The 22,429-nt window shown below is 31.8% G+C and overlaps 3 protein-coding genes across 4 annotated transcripts; 2 read left to right on the forward strand and 1 right to left on the reverse strand.

The window, feature by feature from the left end:
* The first annotated feature begins 4,996 nt into the window (after window positions 1-4,996).
* LOC114375303 lies at window positions 4,997-11,942 on the forward strand. Its single transcript, XM_028333078.1, has 17 exons — window positions 4,997-6,280; window positions 6,393-6,482; window positions 6,593-6,812; window positions 6,932-7,037; window positions 7,416-7,616; window positions 7,760-7,841; window positions 7,931-8,043; window positions 8,509-8,678; window positions 9,550-9,763; window positions 10,074-10,128; window positions 10,230-10,286; window positions 10,376-10,636; window positions 10,805-10,869; window positions 10,958-11,014; window positions 11,103-11,196; window positions 11,319-11,459; window positions 11,549-11,942. The coding sequence occupies exons 1-17, from the start codon at window positions 5,321-5,323 to the stop codon at window positions 11,630-11,632; spliced, it is 2,970 nt and encodes a 989-aa protein (XP_028188879.1). The 5' UTR covers window positions 4,997-5,320; the 3' UTR covers window positions 11,633-11,942.
* Window positions 11,943-15,518: 3,576 nt separating this feature from the next.
* LOC114376471 (uncharacterized isomerase BH0283-like) lies at window positions 15,519-19,057 on the forward strand. Of its 2 annotated transcripts, none has more exons than XM_028334612.1 (6): window positions 15,519-15,655; window positions 15,752-15,955; window positions 16,505-16,816; window positions 17,088-17,249; window positions 18,602-18,685; window positions 18,763-19,057. In XM_028334612.1, the coding sequence occupies exons 1-6, from the start codon at window positions 15,620-15,622 to the stop codon at window positions 18,868-18,870; spliced, it is 906 nt and encodes a 301-aa protein (XP_028190413.1). In that variant the 5' UTR covers window positions 15,519-15,619; the 3' UTR covers window positions 18,871-19,057. The 2 variants fall into 2 exon arrangements, with proteins under 2 accessions (XP_028190413.1, XP_028190412.1); XM_028334611.1 differs by having other exon boundaries at window positions 15,537-15,655; window positions 15,749-15,955.
* A 134-nt stretch (window positions 19,058-19,191) lies between these two features.
* LOC114376472 (probable histone H2B.3) lies at window positions 19,192-19,841 on the reverse strand. Its single transcript, XM_028334613.1, has one exon. It carries the CDS (start codon window positions 19,788-19,790, stop codon window positions 19,389-19,391), a length of 402 nt encoding a protein of 133 aa, XP_028190414.1. The 5' UTR covers window positions 19,791-19,841; the 3' UTR covers window positions 19,192-19,388.
* Between the last annotated feature and the right edge of the window lie 2,588 nt (window positions 19,842-22,429).

Genomic DNA, 22,429 nt, shown 5'->3' on the forward strand with positions numbered 1-22,429 from the left:
GAGAAATCGGTATTGGAACAGAGAAGGCATATAAAAGAATCATTGTTTTCAATTGCAAAAAATAAAATTTAATAGTATATCAGAAAAATGAAAAGGTGATGTTATGCTTTTAAAAGTTAATGAGAATAGATTAAAGATGTATCTAAAAAATTATGTTAAATCAAATAATTAAATATAAGTGGTTAATGTGTTAAAATTAAAATTAAAATTTTTGAGTATTATTCGAGTTAATTTTTGATAGAAATAATTTTTGATAAAATTTTATTTATCTTCTAATCAAATTTTGAATTAGTAAGAAGTTTTTTTTCTATAAACAGAAGGTTAAGATAAAAAAGAAAATGTAATAAATTTTTTCCTTTGCACAATACTGCATTCCGTTCATTTCAAAGCATGGTCACATGGAATTGGTCCATTACTGGATGAATCTATCGTAAACCCCACGAAACAGTTTGCAGTTGATCATGCAGGATCTGTAACTACTTATAAGTGATAACTACATGCTTGGTGAAACTTCAGGTCCTGGGGGAGCATAAAATCCTAGTTTTGAATTTAATTTTTCCAATTGAACTTTGAGGCGTGATATATGAAAACCGTTTTTATTTTTCACTTTTTCCGTTTGCTATAGAATATTTAATCAATTATTGTGATGTGAGAAGAAATATATCAGTGTGATTGGGATCGACAAAAGGGGTTACAACATAAATGGTGTCAGGAGATGTCCTACTCCCAAGTGTCATTTTCCTTGAGGTAATTAGTATTGCTTTGCTTGTGAGGCCTATTTCCTCTAATCATTACATTTTTCATTTTTGATCGGGCCTCTCATCATTACTCCAAAGCTGATATATAGAATTGAAAGGATTAGTTGTCACAGGTCAAGCCCCACCACCAACTACTCTTCACCGGCAACCAATACAATTGATACTAGGGGTTTTTATGTTTCTACTTTCTAGGACATATTTGAGAACCTAGAACTACATTTGGATTATACATCTTTCTTTCGCCCAATCCCTCAATCAAATATACGTAAATTGTTTTATGCACTTCATTTTTTGTTTTGTGTACTCCCAAAATTCCTAATATTCTCTTATTATCTTCTTTTTTCCAAGTAAATCTCAGTGGTCTCTCCTCCAAATCTTCATGACCATTGCACCTAAACACCACCACTGCAACCAGCCAATGTCACCTTCGCACCGCACTAAACACCAATTACTGCCACCCACCATTGCGTTGCACCTCCTCCATATAGTTTTGGATGGTGTGACGCAATGGCGGGTTTGGTGTGACGTGGGGGCTCGTGGTTCACAATGATGTGCATGGTGGTGTAGTGTTGGCTTGTGTGTGTGGAGATAACATTGGTGGTGGTTGGGTGGAGGTGCGTGTGGTGGTCATGGACGTGTAGGGGAGAGGAGCTAGGATTTGCTTGGGAAAGGAAGGGTGAAAAGGAAATATTAGGAATTTTGGATGTGCATCAAGCAACAAAATGGGGTTTATAAAGTCATTGCCTAAGCATTAAATGGAATTGGCCCATATTAGTAGACCCAATTGAAGCCCAAAACAAAATTACTATATTCACATCCAAATTTACTATTATAACCCTATGCGTGCTTTGAATTTTGTTTGTCCAAAAATACCCTTTGATTATATTGACAAATACACAACAAAAATGTGTTTTTGTTGTAAGAGAGGGTGAAAAAATACACAACACATATAGTTTTGTTGTATACTTTATACAACGGAAACATATTTTTATTGTTTATTTTTTTTGCACACCCTCTTATATAAAAAAAACATGTTTTCATGTTGTTAATTTTATGAAAAAAATATAATTAATTGCAGATATAATTAATTTTTTTATAATTAATAATATATTTTTAATTATTCTTGATTTAATTATGATACAAATTATCTTAACCACAACAAACATTGTATTTTTAAATAACGCATAATTAATTATGATATAACTTACATTTTCTATTTAAATTTGAATTAATAATGATACGAATTACCTTTTTTGTTGTTATTGAAATAATTATGATACAAATTAGTATAATGTTTAATTATATTACTATTAATAAAGGTAATTTAATTAATAATTAGTTTATTACTTTTTTATTAATTAATTTTATTTCTTTTTATAAATTATAACTTCTACTTAATTATTCTAATTTAAATTATAGAATATAATTTATATGATACTTTAATTAAAGTATCAAATTGTATCACCATTAATTTAATTAATTTAAAATGAACTAATTTATATACATAATTAATTAAAAATTCATTAAAAAAATATGACCAGAACACATTTCTATTGAGAGAAATACATGACAAAATCACATTTCTATCATGTATTTAATCAACAAAACATGTTTTTGTTATATAAGAGGTGCAAAAGAAACTACCTAATACAGATGTAATTCCATTGATAAAATAGACAATGAAATTATATTGTTGTTGTTTATTTTTTCACACCCTTTCTTACACAACATAAGTTTTCTATTGTGAATTTTGTCAACAAAAATGTGTTTTCTTGAAAATAATATTTTTGGAAAAACAAAATATAAAGCACACATAAGAATTGAATAGCAAAAATAGAAATTATAATAACAATTCCCAACCAAAAATGTAAATAGTTATATTTTTCAAATTAGGTCCATTATCACTTACATAGATCTAACAATGAGGCTTTAGAACCCATATGGTTGATATATTTAATGAGAAAATTTGTGTTTGATTATTATTGAGTGTAAAATTTTCTTAGATCAACGACAATCATATACTGCAAATGAGATTATTTTTTAACTTAATAGATTGAGAAACACCCGTAGTTTTTGATATAAAATAAAAAAGAATGAGATTTTATTAGCCCGTGACTACCCACATTTCTTTTTCTTTTTATTACTATAAGTGTCCTTGTGAGATGCTTATCATTGGAACCCATGGGTGGTCATGGACCTTCAAGAAACTACATGTAACAAAAACAAAACTATATTGCTAAAGCTCCCTAAACCCCTCCAAATCACTAGCTAACAATTAACATTGGTTTTTATATGAATTTTCAACAACAAAAAGTTTTCTATATGAAAATCTGAACTCGAGTGTTCAAATTAATAAAAACTTTATTCACAAAAAAAATAAACTTATTGTGTGCTGAAAAATCACACTAAAATGAGAACTACCCAACACTCAACAGATAAGTTTCGTACTAAGATTTACATGAGAAATAGAAATGCCAGTGACTCAATATCAACACAAATTAGAAGTTTGGTACTATTTTAATATCTAGGGAGCTAGTGATGTTAACAAACTCAGTCTCATAACAATGAGAGAGAAAGAGATGGGCTTAGTTAGGAGAGGGGTAGAATTTTTCGTTTTATTTTTAAAAATTAATTAGATCTCAACCTTTGAACATTTTTAACGCCACATGTTATTTGGTGTGGGCTGTGCCCAATTTGTTTTCTTTGGATGAATAAACTTATAAAAGTGTATCCACGTTTGAATCTTAAAAAAACATATTTATCAACAAACCCAATATTAAAATATATATAATAGAATGGAAAAATGTGTAATTGTCAGAATAAAAATTGTTGCATATCAAAATTTAATGAGTTATGTTTTTTTTAGATAAGGTCATTCATCACATAGATGGAAGGGTAAATTAAATAAAACATTGTAAAAACATATATTTAGGGTAAATTAAATAAATGTTGTAAAAACATATTTTTATTAATAACTTTATATATGTATATATATAGGCGTTGGCACACAAACATTATCCCGTGCGCACACGCATGCATAAGCGCGCATAGGCTCATACACACCATAAAAGTATAATTGGAATCAATGTAATAATTAATAATTTATAAAAGTATTAATATTTATGGTTAAATAAACATAATGAATTACCAATAAAACATTGTTCACGGTAAGTGAATAAAAAAATAGACTAAATTCATAACATTAATTAAAGTAAATGTATATCAAAATCCTTGATAAAATTTTAACAATTTGATTTAAAAAACACAAAACACTAAATATAAATATTATAAATTAAAACCATTTAAATTCAATGTGAATTGTAATTCTTGTGATTCCAATTAATGATGACGATAAAGTGTGATAAATTCAAATAAAGAAACAATAATTATCCTCATATGATAAGTGAAAATATAATAATAAATTATTATCTCCAACAAATAATAAATATTTTTTAGATTGAAGATGAGAGTAAAGAGATGGTTTAAAACATGTGAAAGATAGAGAAATTTAAATTAGATAATAGATAAAATAAATTAAACCTGTATGCAAGGTAGAAGAGTTAAGGATAAATGAGGGAGATAAACATAATTTATCTAAGAAAATTAGAAAAAAATCCCCATGAAATCAAACATGAGAGGGGCAAATTAATTTAAATTTGGAGAGATGAAAGAATAAAGGAAAACATGAATAAATTAAAATTAGGAGATAAGTTGAAAATCTGAAAAAATATTAAATATTCAATAATAATTGTAGTTATTGCTATTTCAGAGTTAGTGATGAAAGTAAAAAAATGAAAATTAAACAGAGAAGAATAATAAAAAATCATTATTTCCAAGAAATAAGAGATAATTTATTCTTGAGGTAAAAGGAAGAAGAAGAGATTATTTATTCTCACAAAACCTAGGTGAGAGAAGTAAGATAGCTAAATCAATTCAACATACAAGTTAAAAAAAGAAGAAGAAGAGAAGAATATCTCCAAGAAGATAATATAATTAATAACATTTTTTCTATCAAAATACAATTTTATTTGAAAAGATTTTAGCATATTTATCTCTATTTTCACCATTAAATCGATATATTATGTGTCCATTAAAATCGTGAAACATAGTGCATGAGAAGAGAGGCCCGTAAAAATTTATCAAAATCGTCAAACAAGAGTTTTAAGCATTAGCCTAGTATATTTAATTGTTATTGTTAATTATTATGGGGCGTATAAATAAGAAAGCAGAAACAAGAAAATCACGAAACACAAGGCGAAATGGAAAATCAAAATCTGGAAGAGAAAACGCATCCCCATCGCAGGGTTAGTTTTGGCATTAAGATCTCTTTCAGCCCTTCTTCAACCAAACCCAACCTGTCTTTTATTTTACGACCCCAAATCTCAAATCAAATCATTCACTATTTCTTCTTTCCCTTTTTTCCAAACCCTAACTTTCTTTCCCCTTTCAAACCCAACAACAATCCTCCCCCACGCGCATGTGCAATCCTCGCAATTTCTCGAATCTTCCGTAATTGATTTCGTTGTTATCGTGATTTTTTGTCTCATCAATAGGTTCATTCAATGGCCAAGGGCGCCGATTCCGACGAGTTCGTGGTGCTTTCTAGGGTTCGTACGGGTCTCAAGAGAGAGTTCGCATTCGCCATGAAGGCCCAATCTGAGATATGCGGCGGTTCTCTGGGCCGAACGCGTGCCAGCAAGAACCGGGTCGAGGCTCCGGTTCAGCCTGCCTCGGCCCGGAAAAGGTCGAGGAAGTCCGAGGAGCCGAAAACCTCGGAGGATGCTATGAGCGAGGAAGAGGTTAAGAGCGACGTGGTGGATCTTCAGAGCGATGATAATAATCACGTGGGAGAATCAGAATCCGCGGCAATGCAGGTTTGTGAAGAGGAACCGAAGATGTTGGAACCTAAACCTGAACCTGTTATCAGCGAAGAGGAACCGAAGGTGTTGGATGATGTTATCAATGAAGAGGAAGCTGTTGTGGCCGAGACGTTGAAGGGAGAGGAGCCTATCGTGGCTGAGACATTGAAGGAAGAGGTTGTGGATGAGATGGCAGAACAACCCCTTTGTAAAGAGGAATCGGAGAAGGGTGTTTCGGATGAGATGGCAGAACAACCCCTTTGTGAAGAGGAACCGGAGAAAGGTGGTGTTTCGGAGGAGAAAGATTCTAATGGGGTAGCCCTAGCTTTGGTTAATGATGATGGTGATGAGGGGAATAAGAAGAAGAGGAGAATGAAGAAGCGGTTGGAGATGCCTCAGTCCGAGAGAAGGTTTACGCGGTCGGCATTGAAGGTAAAATCTGAGGAAACAAATGATGTGGAACATGTTGGTGTGGCTGGAATTGATGATGATGGTGTTAAGGGGGAAACTGAAGCCTCAGCTGAGGCTTCGTTGTTAATGACTCCTCCTAGTTCGGCAAAATTTTCGAATTCTAGGTTGAAGAAGTTTCCTTCCAAGTTGAAGGATCTTCTGGCAACAGGGATTCTTGAGGGGCTGCCAGTGATGTACATGAAGGGAGCGAAGGTATTGTTTGGTTCTTTTAATAACAATCATGGATTTTGAGTGTTAATATTAGGGAATTAGGGATTTTCTGCTTGAAATATGAGTTTGATGTGTTTGAGGATTTTGTTTGTAGACACGTTGGAAAGCCGGAGAAAAGGGGCTTCAAGGAGTGATTCAAGACTCCGGTGTTTTGTGCTTTTGTAAGATTTGTAATGGGGTTGAGGTGAGTAAGATGAAAATAGGTTCTTTTTTCTTTTTGAGTTAGTTTTTAGTGTCTGACAGATTATGCGTTGTAATGCACTTTTCTTTTTATTTGATTTTCGGTGAAAATAGGTTGTCACGCCCACTGTGTTTGAGCTGCATGCTGGCAGTGCAAACAAGCGGCCCCCTGAGTATATTTACATCCATGATGGGAATTGTGGAAAAACTCTCCGTGATGTCATGAATGCCTGCTGCTGCTGCGATTTTCCATTGGAGTCCATGGATGAAGCCGTCCAAAAGCTCCTTGGTGACTTCACAATGAAGAAATCTTCCATCTGTTTGAACTGCAGAGGTTTGAAATGCATATGTTTGATTTCCCACCCTTGATTCCCCCAATGTGTTCGCAGCTTTGCATACTTATTTTCAGGCCATGAAACAAGTAATATTGATGAATTTTAGTGTTCATTTTAGGAGCATGCAAGGGCGTGTCAAAGCTTGTATGTGATTTGTGCTTAGCAAGCCCCCCTCAAACAGCCATGGCTAGCCGCAAAGTAATTTCACAACCAGTTCAACCCAGGTATCGTTTTATTTGTTAAACATAATGACTACTTAACTGTACGTTATCAAAAATACAAAAAATAAGAAATTAGGATAAGTTTGGGAACATTTCCTTCATTAAAATTGATGTGAAATATTGTAAATTGTAATAGTTGTCAACCGTTTTACACTTCCTGTTTATACCATGCTAAAAATGATCAGCCTATTATAGTATAGGATGGCAAGTTAATTTGCTTAATGTCTCTTTCACTTTTGCTCCAAACTACAAATGAACAACCCATTGCATGTTTTTATTTGAGTAAACATATAGTACATGTGGTGTGATAGTGATATTATAAAAGTTTTCTGAATTTATTGCATATGATTATTTAATGCATGCACATTCCATCTATCTCAGATCACCAGAACCAGTTGTGATTCAAAAATCATTAGACAATGAAGTACAGCCAAATTCATTAGACAATGAGGTCCCGCCAAATTCTTTAGACAATGAGGTGCAGCCAAATTCATTAGACACTGGGGTGCAGCCAAAATCGTTTAGCAATGGGATGAAGCACAGTGCATCTCGTGGTAAGAGTCAGGGAAGACTAACTAGGAAGTAAGTGTGTTTGTAAAGCACTTATCTTAAACATTTGCTTGACTTAGAATTTGGAAATGAATATTTTTACATGCTTTAACATGTCATGCTTTAGTCTTATCAGGGATTTAATTCTTGTCCATTTATTTTTGATTTTTTTAAAGGGATTTGCGCTTGCATAAGTTGGTATTTGAAGCAGATGTTTTGCCAGATGGAACTGAACTAGCCTACTATGCTCATGGGCAGGTTGCTTTGATTGAAATGGGTTATGTTTTTCCTATTATTTATGACTTTTGCCTTTCTTGATTGTATTTTTGTTTTGTGGTTGTGGTCAGAAACTGTTGGTTGGTTACAAAAAGGGATGTGGAATTTTTTGTACCTGCTGCAATGAGCAGGTCAGTGCCTCTCAGTTTGAAGCTCATGCTGGCTGGGCATCTCGACGCAAGCCGTGAGTTATTGTTTAATTTGTTATTTGATGTTGGGTTTACTTGCTCTGTCTATCTAGAATTGCATTAAATTGCTTGTCATGAGTTTTTTTTCATGCTCTTCACATGAGTTTATCTTATTATTAAATGCAATTACAGGGTGTACCTTCGTTGTCTATCTAGATTTTGCATTAAATTGCTCATCACAAGCTTTGCCTATTTATTTTTTACTTTTGCATTCTATTTATATTTTCAAGATCTGGTACAATATGAAAAATATAATTAAATTTTAAATCTAAAGATAACGTATTTGAGAGGAAAAATATTTAAAATTAAACTAGACCACTTTCTTTTTTTTTTTTCTTTTGTTTTTCCAATTTCTTAGGGCTGCATGAGTTTGCCGTTAATTTATGATTTGAAGGATAGTGTTTTGTACAATTGACCATCAATCATATTTTCTTGTTTAATATTGAGTTATTGTATTGCAGTTACCTGCACATATACACATCTAATGGAATCTCACTCCATGAGTTGTCCATCTCTTTATCAAAAGATCATCGGAGGTTTTCCAACAATGACAATGATGATCTCTGCATCATATGCGAAGATGGAGGGGATCTTTTGTGTTGTGATGGATGCCCTAGAGCTTTTCACATAGGTGAAATGTTGTTTGCTTTTTTTTTTTTTTTTTTTTGTATAAATCTGTTCTGGATTAACACATGTTAACTTTAGCCTTTCTTCAAATTGTGGCATATAACTTACTAGTGTTAAGTTGCATGAAGTGAACAAATCATCTTTCAAGATTGTAGATCTCTATAGAATTTCTTATAGCTGAGGCCATAGAGTAATTCAAAGCAAGTTTAATGACATGTTGTACATATGATGTGTCTCTTAGTGATCTCGAGTCTCCAACATTGATTATTTATTTTCCTTATGAATTTCATTGGTTTCTTGGTTATACTTTGTTTCTTGTTTGATTGTTTTATTTCATGCTATTCTTAATAGCTTAAAGTGTAGAAAAGTTAGCAGCTACATTAAAATAACTAAAGAACTTCCAAGTTATGCCAAGCATTATGTTGGGTGATCAGAACATAAAACAAGCAGGTTGATATAGAAAAGACATAGGCAAATGGTTGAGAACTGCTTTATGGACTAATTTGCACTATTAAACAATGGAGATAAATAATTTTGGGTTTGGTTTTTTATGGTTATCCTTCATTGATAAGTCTTCTGTAAGATCTTGAAACCCTGCTAGTCCTTGTGGCAGGGCACTCCCCTGGCTATGGAATTGGGCAATCCCCTCTCCCTCCTAAAATGTACCAAAAAAAGTTTATTACCTTTCTAACTGCAAGTCTTCTAACAGTCTGGGATTTATGGTGATTGAGTTTGAATCTTTCATGAAATTGTTTGTGGAATTTAATTCTTGGTTATGTTGTGCTTCATGTAAAAGTAATTATTTTCCTCTGCATTTTGAACTTGATGCTGGTGTTTATAGTCAATGTTCCAACTGTCTCATTTTACAATTTCAGATTGTGTCCCTTTACCATGCATTCCTAGTGGTAGTTGGTATTGTAAGTATTGCCAGAATGTTTTCCAGAAAGACAGGCATGGGCAACATGAGGTGAATGCTCTGGCGGCTGCTGGAAGGATTGCAGGCCCTGATATTTTGGAACTGATGAACAAAAGATGCATTCGTGTTGTCAAAACTGTAGAAGTTGACCATGGTGGATGTGCCTTATGCAGGTAATTCTGTGCTATTTATATATTGTCAAGTCAGACAAGCTGTATGATGATTCAAGGTATATTATGTATAAAGTTGAGTTCCTCTGGCCATGGGATTTGTGACCTTGGGGTTGTGTGATGCCTTCGGCAGCCAATGTAAAACTTGATGTTATTAGACATGGCTCTATGGTTTGATGCATGGAATTTGAGATGCTTCTTTTGGATTGAATCTTGTGCTACTTCTATTTTCTTCTATAATGGCAAGTTTCTATTCAAGCAGTATAATATGCCAGCTAATTTTACCTTCTTGATGTTTTGATGTAATGTACAGTCGCCCCAATTTCAGTAAAAGCTTTGGTCCTCGGACAGTAATTATTTGTGATCAGGTACTGCTTTATCAGAATTTTAGATAGCCAAGCCCTTACTAGTTAGTAGCTTTTATTGATATCATAATATGTTTGAATCTCTGATTTTTATGTCCTTGCAGTGTGAGAAAGAATATCATGTTGGATGTTTGAAGGAGCATAACATGGAGAACCTAGAGGTACCATAGTTTCTTCTTTTCTTTTTTCCCCTTGTTGAAACTTAGTTTGTCCTTGGTGTAATGATTTTCTGACGGAGATTGTTTTACAGAAATTGCCTGAAGGAAATTGGTTCTGTAGTGGAAATTGCAGTCATATTCATACTGCTCTGACAGATCTGGTGGCTTCTAAGGAGAAGGATGTCCCAGATCCCCTTCTAAGTTTGATTAAAAAGAAGCATGAAGAAAAAAGTTTAGAAATTGGAGCTGGTCTAGATGTTAAATGGAGGGTTATGAACTGGAAATTAGATTCTGATTCTGATGATTCTGTTGAAACTAGGAAATTGCTTTCAAAAGCTGTTGCCATTTTCCATGTGAGTATGCAAGTGTTCCTGCTTTATCTAGTCTTTGATTTGAATCAGTTACTGTCTTTAGTTATGAAATTTTGAGATAGTTAACATTTGGATTTTGAAGACGACGTTTATTTTAAGCTTGATGGATGTGCACTTCTAATCAGTATTAGAATTTTTTTTGTTTTCCAGGAGAGGTTTGATCCTATAGTTGATTCAACATCTGGCCGTGATTTCATTCCAACCATGTTGTTTGGGTAAGCATGGTTTATTTTTCTCTGTAGTGTTATATGTATGCGTGTGGTTTCATTAGAATCTTCCTACTTGTTGGTTTCATTTCCACAGAAGGAACATTCGTGGTCAGGATTTTAGTGGAATATACTGTGCAGTTCTTACTGTCAAGTAAGTAAGAAGGTGGATGATTTATTTATAGAGGTGCAAATTTGGTTGGAAGGATTACCTGATTTTGTATACTTTTATTGTTTTGCAGTGGGGATATCGTGTCTGCTGGAGTATTTCGTGTCTTTGGGTCAGAAATAGCTGAGCTTCCATTGGTTGCGACAACTGCTGATCATCAAGGACAGGTTATTTTTTTTCCCCTACTTGAATGATTATATACCGTACTCTCCCAAGTGTTTTCGATTAATTATTTAAAGTAAATAAAGATTTTGTGAAATATTCTAACTGAAAACTATATTCTTTTCAGGGTTATTTTCAGTGCCTGTTTTCTTGTATTGAGACGCTACTTGGATCTTTAAATGTGAAAAACCTTGTCCTACCAGCTGCCGATGAAGCTGAGTCAATATGGACTGGTAAATTTGGGTTTACAAAGCTACCCCAAGATGAGGTGTGTATCAACTTCATTTGTTCTTTGGTTTAGATTTTCATTGTTTGCTACTTTTCATTATATTAGACTAACTGCTGTCCTCGTTACAGATAAACAAATATAAGAAATTTTATCGCATGATGATATTTCAAGGGACCTCAGTGTTACAGAAGCCTGTTCCTGAAACACTCTGAGCTACTTTCTAGCTGGAGTTTGTGTAAAGTTTTTTTGTAGGCCCCTTATGCAATAGACTATTTTCTTGGTTGTTTTGATGGGTTGCAGAGCACAGGCGGTTTAGTATTGTACAGGGATCTGGCTTTTTTTGGTGTACAGAAAAACTGACAACCACCTCTAGCTGTTATTTGTTTTCTTAGCAAAGGAATGAAAAGGGGGATAGAGTTGAAAATAGAGCAAAAGCTAGGACAAGGGGATTTTGTGAAACTAGCCAAAATTTTGGTTAATGTTATAATTCATTTATTATTGGCCAAATTGTTTTTAACCTCCTGGTTATAGTGTAGCGATTTTCCTTTTCCTTGCATTATTTATCGTTTAATCAATGTATTTCTCGGTATCATTAGTGCAAATGCAAATTCTCGCGGTTGCTTTACGACTTACTCAAGTGAGAGATATACGTATTTGATTTAATTATAGTTGTGCATTATTTGCTTCTTTGAACACATTTTAGATTTTTAATATTTTTAGTTCTTAATCGGGTTAAAGTACACTGACATGATTATCGGGAGTTCTTTATATACAGGGAACCACCCTTGCTTCATACATATGTCCATGTCATGAACAAAGCAAAAAGATGGGTAATACTTCAGAATTTAGCGGGTATGAACGATCGTGTGCGAAATTCGATGGCGGAGTTTTGCCCGTTTATTGGCAGTTCAATATTAATCTGTAGATATAATATAAAGTGAATTGAACGATTAAAATAGTACTATCCCCTTTTTATAACTAGTTTAAGATTATTGCACTTAAGGAATATTTAATAAAACTAAAAATTGGTATAGTTAGATTAAAATACCTTCATTTAATACCTTAATTGTACTCATATTAAGAAAAAATATGAGAAGGAAGTAGTAACTATTTGAGGATAATGCGGTGCACGTGCATCTGGTGATGGTCATTACCCTCAAACCCGATAATTTTTAATTCGCCCCTGGAGGCTATTGATTTTTGGCTGTCCATATTCATTAAGCTTGCTAGCTAGCTATGGTGACTCACGAGCCTCTTGGTTATCGAGTCCATTGCTTCTAAAAGTGGTTATTATGCACCGTTCATTAGATGTTTTCCGGAGCATCCAATAGTCTCAGACAAGTAGAAAAACTCAATAACTTGAAGCTTATAAGTGAAATAGAATTTGACTGAACCTAGGAGAGAGATCTTTGAATCCAATATTCAATTGTTCCTGCAACAATTACCTATATACTGTAGTTGTAGCAAGCTTATTGAAATAATTAGATGAAGAATATTGTATTTATATTATTGGCTAAATTGTTAGAGATTTATGTTGATTGATTGAGAGACTGATGCGTTACGTCTCAAGATTGTGGTGCATAGTAGTATGTCCAAAAAACAATAAAAATACTGGACTATGTCGTTTTGTCACATTTACTGTCTTTTGTATATTTTAGATCTACGATGAATTAAACACCACCATTACTATCTACCATATGTATCTTAATAAAATACTCCATCGATTTTTATTTTGGTCAATAATTTTTAAGAAATTTCGTGATTCATTTTCAACAAGTACATAGAGAAGAAAATAGAAACAAAATGAATCAAAATTATTTTATAAGTACGTTAAAATCAACCTAGGTACACAACTTTGAAAAAGCTAGATAAAAAAAACTTTTATCCAACTTATTGAGAAATTTAATTTATTTTTACTTTTTTATTTTCTTCCCTTACATATACTTGTTGAGAAATTAATCCAAATTGTATTTTGGTTGCTAAGAACATCTTTGTTTAGTGGTAGAACTCAATTTGAGTTTTTAACCACTTTTGAATGAGTTTCTTGGTGATATTTGAGTTTTAAGAACTTTTGGACTAGTTACTCTAGTGGTAGATCTAAATTTTAAGTTCTTGAGTTTATTTGAGTGATGTCATTATATTTTACATTTCTATTTTTCTACTTCTTTAGAGTGTTCACACAAAACTTGAAAATCAATTTTTGACTGCAAGTGGTTGAGTTCTCAAGGATTCTTCCAGAAGAATTGATCCTCCATCATGAAGATATTCTCTTGTAGTCTAGTTATGATTCTTAGAAGAACAATTCTTGCACTACTACAAAAGCAACATTCTACGTCGGTTATGAACGGTATTCTACATTGGTTAACAACTGTCGTTGTCTCGGACGTAGTGAAAAGTAGTGACGATTTCAACGACGGTTGTTGCAAACCGTCGTAAACATCCTCGAATTCTAAGACGAGCAACTGGACAGGTCCGTCTTAAACTGCACCAAAGTCGACGACGGTAATGGGACAACACCGTCGTAGAGTTCTTCAGATTCTACAACGGGCCAGTCTAGATGCCTGTCTTAGACAATGTTAAAGATCCAAGATTCTCTAAGTTTAGTTAATTAGCTTGTTTGTATGATTTTAGTATACCTAATTTTCCTGTAAAAGAAAGGGGTGTGTATTTGATGTTTTGTATCATTAGAAAAAATATCAAGTTTATGGAGAGACTTTTCCTTTTTATCTCCCAAGAAATGTGTGCTGAGGTCTATTTTTTCTCCTCTTACTATATTCTTTGTTTCCAATGAAAGCCGTATAAACATAATGTTGTAATAAGTTTTTGGTTAAATTTGAATGAGATGTTTGTTGTGTCTTTTTCTGTAGTAGTACTTCATAAGCGCTGTTGAGATAATCTCAAATACAAAGTACCTTTTTTTTTCTAATTTAGAAAAAAAAAATGTTCCAATTTATTTGAATAGTAATTGTATTAACAATTCAGAAAAAAATTTACTGTGAATAATAATTTTTTTGGTTTGAACATATTTTTCATATCTATAATATATCAGTTAAGTTTACTATTTAAAAAAATAATTTTATTATCTAATGTTTCCAAACTTTTGCCTTTGAGACTGGTAGCTAATCTCAATTTATTAAGTGTGACAAACTAATAAAGTGTGAAAACGTGATAGATTAATAAAATGTCACCTTATCACTTAAGGAACTTAAACTAATTGATAACAAACAAAAATTTGAAAACATAAAGTAGTAAAATAAAAAAAATATTTTTTAGATAATGAACTAAAGAAAAAAATATTATGAATAAAAAATATATTTGAGCCTAATTTTTATTTTATTCATGTCAATAATAATTGGATTTTTATTTTGCACAAGTTAAAGATCATTAAATATCCACTTTACACATATTTAGAGTCATTAAATATTCATTTTCAATCAATTCTTCGTTAACTTATTAATTATGATTCTCTTTTATTTATTTTATGAAATCAGCTTAATGTATTCTCTCTTCTCCCCAAAATAATAATTACAGTTCTAATTATTTTAGATTGTAAATTCATAAAATAAATAAATAACTAAAATGGTCTTTTAAAAATAATTAATGATGTTGCTCACGCAAGGAAAATTCATGTTCACCGCAATTTTCTTTTTGTTACGTTTTGTATTTTTATTCATATTTTTCTTTCTGCATTTTATGAAACAAATATTTTATGAATATAAATCCTGATTCTTTTAAAAAATTATTTACATTGTATATATTCTATGAATTTATTCTCTAAAACAGAGAGAAAATATTATTATATATTTCGTTTTTGCTTCAATCATAAAAAGAACTAGAAACACGTGTGAATGCTAATTGCAACTTAATAAGCAAATATAATTTTTAATTATTTCTATATACAAACGAAAATCATAATTATTATTTGGTGGGAAGAATGAGAATACGTGATTTCATAAAATAGCTACTTTTCTCAAAGAATTAAAATTAATTAGTTAATGAAAAACTGATTGAAAACAGATATCGAAACAAAAAAAAAAATCCACAATAAATTTATCTTGAACATCATTAGGTACAGGTACAGTGTAGGATAACGTGACCTGATAAAAAAAGTATAGTTTAAAATTGTACATTATTGATGAAGTGATAAATGGCAGAGAAAGATGTTGGTGGTGGCGGCTTGACTCGAGACATCTGTTGGTATGTCAATGGCAAAGAAACCCGTGAAATACTATGTGGTATGTTTGTGAGAGAACATAATTCTTCCTTAATGTTTTTCATACGAATGAATTAAGGTGGTGTTGGCATACGCTGAATCTGAGTTAGAAAAGCAGGTGGACGCGTTTACTGAGTCAGCATTCAAGGGGAACCCTGCATCTGTGTGTTTCTTAGAGGAAGAGAGAGATGAGGAGTGGCTGCAAGCAGTAGCCGCTGAATTCAATATCTCTGAGACTTGTTACTTATCACGCATCACCCACTCGCTCCATGGAACCTCTAATCCCCGTTTTCGTCTCAGATGGTTTACTCCTGTTGCTGAGGTAAAATGTATACCTAGATTCACCAATCATATCATATGCCCGAAATAACAAGATATCCTTATTTTATTATCCTATTTTTTTTTTAAAAAAAATTATATCAGAGAGTCTATTCTACCTGTTATTAGGCCATTATCGAACAACTAGTATATGTTTAGTCTTGCAAGCTTCCCATGAGTTAGCTTTCTGAAGTTAAGTTAGCTCAAAACTCAAATTTCAAAATGATATCAAAGTCTATTTTAGCTGTTGTTGGACTTATTAGGCCACTTGTTAATAGGTCATTACCAAACAATTAGCATATGTTCGGTTCTATACACTTAACTAACTTTTGGGTTTGAACTAGTTTCAAACTGAAATTCTAGGAGAGTATCGGAATCTATCCTTGTAATTTATCTTGTTGGATCTATTGTACCACCTCTTATTAGACCTTTATTTAACAACTAGCATATGCTTAGTTTTGCAAACATTAAAAATCTTGACTTAGATGAAATTGGATCTCTGAGGTCCATGACTTATTAAATCACTAGCATTTTCTTGAACCCCCTTGTGCAGGTTAAACTTTGTGGTCATGCCACATTAGCTGCTGCGCACGCACTATTTTCATCTGATTTGGTGGATACCGATGTTATTGAATTTGTGACACTATCTGGAGTATTAACTGCCAAAAAGATCTCAGCGATCCATATCACCAGTGCCTCAGACACACAAAACGGTGCTCAGGATGGATTTTATATTGAATTGGATTTTCCGGTTGATCCTGTTACAGAATTCAGCTTTGATGAGAGTACTTCACTACTTTCTGAGGCATTGAACGGTGCATCCATAATTGATGTAAAGAGGACACAAATTGGAGATGACTTACTTGTAAGTCCTATATCTGCCCTGTTCCATTTCTATTATTGTCTAGTGCACATCAGTTACAGCTTGGTCATTACCTTGGAAGCAACATAACCTAGTGATGCAGGCTATATGGTGAAGACCATTTTTCATCAGTCTTATCTTTGGATGCATCTTCCGTATCTGATGGATTCTTGGAATTAGAACAATATATATCTATGCATCTTACCTGTAAAATAGCATGTGTTTTGAGCAATTTGTGCACATTCAACATTATAAAACTTGCAATTTTTCCTAGGTTGAACTCACATCTGTAAAAGCTGTCTCAGAACTACAGCCAAAACTTGATGCAATAGTTAGATGTCCTGGAAGGGGGGTAATTGTTTCAGCGATTGCTCCTCCAGGCTCGGGATTTGACTTCTATAGTCGATTCTTCTGCCCAAAATTGGGAATCAATGAGGTAAGTGACTGATAATTCTTTCTATAATGTTCCTCCAAATGCCTTGGCAAATGTCTCCTTTCTTATATAACAAATAAAAACAGACGGTACAAGCAAGGTATGCTTTAGAATTTGATTTTGTGGTCATCAGTGTTAATGCAATTTTGGAGGCTGTATAAACCCTTTAAAAATGCTACTTCTCTTCTTTCCTTTTGTATTGTCCTACAATCTATAGATCTGAGGTCTAGTCTTAGGGTTAGAGTGTGTTTTGCCCAGCTTTAATTTTTGTGACTTTTTTTTTTCAACTTATAAGTAGAAGCTAGGCCAAACATTATATATACAAAAGCTCTAAAATTATAAGGAGTTTATTTTTTAATAAGAAATCTTAAAAAAAAAAGAGCTTTTAAAAAAGCTTCTCGGAGGAGCTTCTCATCAGCTTACACAGCTTTTTTGTCATGTTCCACTTCGAATCTCATCACCGGCTATTTTCTACTTATTACTTGCTTTTAAATTCTAAAATTGTGTTCATTGTTTTGTTTTTTCTTTTCCTCGTTAAATCCTACACTCTACCTATCTGTAAGTAGTATACAACACTGTCAAAAACAAAAAGTATACTTGCAACTGGAAGTTAGGTTTGTATTAAGAAAATTGAATAACAATATATAATAACTTCCCCTAAAAAAACAATATATAATAACTTAAGCACATGATTATTTTTATTTAATATTTAAATTTCTTTACTATTATATATTATTTGTATATCATCGTTTACATAAAATTCTAATAATTAAAGTAATTTTGACTTTGTAAAATAAATTTTTTTAAATATTTTTATCTTAATATTTTATTTATTTTATAATTATTAAAGTAATTATATAAAGAAAATAATTTTCCACAATTTAAATTCATATATACCTTTTCATTATATATTTTTCTTTTATTTTATGAATATACGCTAGTTTTACCTATTTTTTTATGCTCTAGTTTCTAACTTAAAAATTTAAAAGTACCAAACAACTTATATATTTTATAATTATTAAAAATTACCAAACAACTTTTACCTATCTTTTTATGCTCTAGTTTCTAACTTAAATTTAAAAGTAACTTTTTAAGTAAAAAATAAGTTGGGTCAAACATACCCTTAAAGCAAGCACCTGGCCATATTAAATTATACTGTATTAGAAAAAAAAAAAAAAAAACTTTGACTGAATGCACATGTCAGTATTACCACCTAAATTTTACATAGTCCATTGGTGGATAATTTAGAAGAAAGCGAAGGATATTGCAGAAAGCAGGTTCAATCTAGTATTTGGTTTCAATATATGAAAGTAGAATTAGTGAGGTAATGTTAAATACAACTCATTTCCTTTCAGGATCCTGTTTGTGGGAGTGCACATTGTGCATTAGCATCTTATTGGAGCAACAAGCTTGGGAAGTTCGATTTGAATGCTTATCAGGTACTCCTCTTCCTATCATTGGCATTAAAGATTATCTTTGTCAGTGTCATACTAACATGTAGATTACATTTGTGCAGGCATCACCCAGAGGGGGAGTTCTCAATATTCATCTTGATGAACATATCCAGAGAGTGCTTTTGCGTGGGAAGGCTGTTACGGTGATGGAAGGCTGTGTTCTGGTCTAGTCGGGTTCTTAGCATTGCACCAAAGTATCTTTCAGATGACAAGAACTGTAATTGAAATACTCAACTTTTACAATATTTTTATCACATAAAATGGACCTCCGAGCATTATGCTTTTGACATACACAAATAAGAATGTTCAATATAGTGCATGTCTGGTTTCAATTTGAAAACTTATGCATTTCGATAATGTGTTTGTTAATATCTTTCGCTAATGTAAATAACACCATAACTACATTGTGATAGTTTAATCATCAATATCTTTCCAAAAAGTAAAATCAAGTGCTTAAATCACTCGTTAATGTGTTATTGCGCATACACGAACGTCGCTAATGCTATTCCTGCAACGCGAGTATTATTCACTTGTCAAATCGACTAAGTCGGGAAGCATCGATTACTCTGAATATAAATTTTCATCGGGACTAATAGAATCACAAATTCATAGGCATATAGAATCCGAAAAGAAGCCACTAGCTATACGACTTAGCTTTACATAAAAAAAAAAAAAAAAAACCCTAACTCTAAGAGCTAGTGAACTTGGTAACGGCTTTGGTTCCTTCAGAAACGGCGTGCTTGGCAAGCTCCCCGGGCAGCACCAACCTGACCGCGGTCTGAATCTCCCTGGAGGTAATAGTAGGCTTCTTGTTGTACCTGGCGAGACGCGCCGCTTCCTGCGCGAGCTTCTCGAAGATGTCGTTGATGAAGCTGTTCATGATCCCCATGGCCTTGCTAGAAATACCGATGTCAGGGTGTACCTGCTTCAGCACCTTGAAGATATAGATCTTGTAGGTCTCCACGCTCTTCTTCGACCTCTTCTTCTTCTTCTCGCCACCGCCTTCCTTCGGAATCTTTTTCTCTGCCTTAGGCTTCTTCTCCGCCGGAGACTTCTCAGCCGCTGGCTTCTTCTCCGCAGCCTTCGCCATTCTCAGAAATGGAGGGAATATATAGAGATGATATTTTGAATACTTGTGTTGTGATCTAATACGGTTAGAGTGTGTGTTGTATATAAAGGTTGTTGTGATGGGATTTGATTGGTCAAAAGGGATAGGAGCGGATCGATGACGTGGACCGTTGGATCTTTGTTTTGAGTGTTTCGACGGACTGATTTGGTTTTGCGTTCAGCGGGTCCAGTTTCACTTTTCAAGTTTTTCCTCGATGGCGAGGTATGCAAATATTTAAATGGACGAAAAGTTCCTGAGTGAAAATTACTACGAGGTTATTAGTCATGTGCGGAGGTTAAAAAATTAGAGGGAATGTAATTTTTAAAACTGTATTTATTTAAATTTATAATAATATGTTTTAACAAAGAGAAAATAAGGAAAAATAAACGCACATGAATTATAATAGTATATTTTTTTTTTATCGAGGAAAAAATTGAAAAAATATATATATAATATTTTTTCCTTTTATTTTATCTTTAATTGATATTTTAAACTTTTCTTTATTATTTTATTTTCTTTCTAATCTATTTTAAAAATAAGGTTAAATATTATTATTAGTTAGATAATTTAAAACTCATAGAAACTAAATCAAACCAATTGATCCAAACAATACATTTTTTGTTTTAGTTTTAGCTATATTGACATATTATATATAAAAAGTATTGTCATACAATTTACAGTGTTATGTTAGTTTTTTAGTTTTACAATACAACTCTTATTTTTTTTTTTGTTATAGATGATTGAATGTTATAATTGTTGTTTTTGAAAAACATATTCATATTGAAAAATATATTATAGTTGTTGGCTACTACTTAGATAGCTAATATTTTTTTTTAAAGAAAACTTAACTCTATAATAATTGTTTGTACATGAGTTTTTCTCTTTTTAATTTTTTTAAACATTTTGGTCTTTTTATTACTAAACCCAAAATGCAACCCACTCCGAATTAAATGAACTACATCATGTTAGTTTGGTTCGCATTATGATAAAAAAAAATTAAAGCAAAACCAAACTGAACAAAAATTTATAATTTTCAATCAATTTTAATTAATAATAATAAAAATGTTAAAAAGAGAAGGTTAAAAAGAATATTACTAACATTAATTTTATATTCTAACTTTTTTATAACTATTACACGCGGATGGTAAATACAAACAATTTCTGCATGGGCAGCACAATTGGAGAGGAGCCACAAGTTTGAAATATATTATCCTAGAACTTCCTCCAAGTGGCACAACTGATTGAGCTAATTCACTTAACTAATCAGATCCCTCCTCATGAATACAATAAAAAAAATATAATTAGTCATTTTTTGTTTCTGAATATATAAAGCACGCATAATTTTTTCATAGATAAAAATTTAAATTTTAATTGTTGAAAGTAAAAAAAGTGTAACAAATCCATCCATTAATTAACTTTTGTTTGTTACTGTTAATAAAAAAACTTACGTGACACAAAAGGATGAAAATGTCACAAAAATAATTATTAATATGACTACTAAATAGGTTAGACTAAAGTGTAAATAAGTTTTCATTGGATTAATTTATCGGATTCCAATTTTGTTTCATTTAAAGATAAAATATAATTTTTTTATTTTTCTTATTTATTAAAAAAACAAAAAAACAAATATAATAATAATCATAATATTGATTAATAAGCATGATTTGTCTATTACTCTGAAATTTCTAAAGTGATAATACCTTACCTAAAATATGATACTCAAATAAAAATGTACAACTATTAAGTTAAACATTATAAAAAAATGAGACTTGGTTTGATTTTGTCACTACTTAATATTGTTATAATAAAAATTTCAGAATAATAGTCAGATTATGATTATTAATCAATATTATGTTTATTATTATGTTTATTCTAATTTATGCTTACTACCTTATTTTTTTTAAGTGTAATGTTATGCTTGCAACGATAAAAAAAAGAAAAGAAAAAGAAGATGAAAATTATATTATATTTTATCTTTAAATGAAACAAAGTGAGATTTGACAAATTAGTCTAATGAAAATTTATTGACATTTTGATTCAATCTATTATAATTATTTTTGTGACATTTTTATCCTTTATGTCATATATACTCTTTTATTAATGGTAACAGACAAACAAAAATTAACATATAGATAGATGAGTTTATCACATTTTTTTCACTTTTGAAAGTTAAAATTTTTATCTTTTAAAAATAAATTTATTAATATTCTACATGTATTTGTCCTAAAAAATTTATAAAAGACATTCTAATAGTATTTTTTAAAAAAGTACTGAAATATCTTATGACTTCCTTCAAGCGTGACAACTGATTGAGCCAATTCATTTTAATAATCAGAACTGATTGAGGTAATTCAATAAACTAATAATATAAATAAGAACTCGTGATAATCGTGGCTTCAATTATTAACGAGCACATGCAGAGCATTATCTCAAAATGAAATGTCGCTATAATTGGGAGTAGGGTGCAACGACGGAAAGGGGACATTTTTATTTTCAAAATTATTTAATGAAATAAAATTTAAATTAATACTAAAAAAGAATAAGCCTTACGACTTTTAAAGTGAAAATTTTTTACGATTTTTTCTATTGAAGTGATAATTTTTTTTTTCAACACAACTTTA

The sequence above is a fragment of the Glycine soja genome, chromosome 11, assembly GCF_004193775.1.
Source record: "Glycine soja cultivar W05 chromosome 11, ASM419377v2, whole genome shotgun sequence".
Lineage (NCBI taxonomy): Eukaryota > Viridiplantae > Streptophyta > Magnoliopsida > Fabales > Fabaceae > Glycine > Glycine soja.

What these genes read in the sequence shown, in the direction of transcription:
- LOC114375303 (XM_028333078.1), top strand. Translation starts at nt 5,321, where the DNA reads ATGGCCAAGGGCGCCGATTCCGACGAGTTCGTGGTGCTTTCTAGGGTT. An exon ending in TGTACATGAAGGGAGCGAAG is followed by an intron (nt 6,281 to 6,392) that starts GTATTGTTTGGT and finishes TTTTGTTTGTAG; the next exon opens with ACACGTTGGAAAGCCGGAGA. An exon ending in ATTCCAACCATGTTGTTTGG is followed by an intron (nt 10,870 to 10,957) that starts GTAAGCATGGTT and finishes TCATTTCCACAG; the next exon opens with AAGGAACATTCGTGGTCAGG.
- LOC114376471 (XM_028334611.1), top strand. Translation starts at nt 15,620, where the DNA reads ATGTCAATGGCAAAGAAACCCGTGAAATACTATGTG. An exon ending in GGTTTACTCCTGTTGCTGAG is followed by an intron (nt 15,956 to 16,504) that starts GTAAAATGTATA and finishes CCCCTTGTGCAG; the next exon opens with GTTAAACTTTGTGGTCATGC. An exon ending in AAATTGGAGATGACTTACTT is followed by an intron (nt 16,817 to 17,087) that starts GTAAGTCCTATA and finishes AATTTTTCCTAG; the next exon opens with GTTGAACTCACATCTGTAAA.
- LOC114376472 (XM_028334613.1), bottom strand. Translation starts at nt 19,790, where the DNA reads ATGGCGAAGGCTGCGGAGAAGAAGCCAGCGGCTGAGAAGTCTCCGGCG.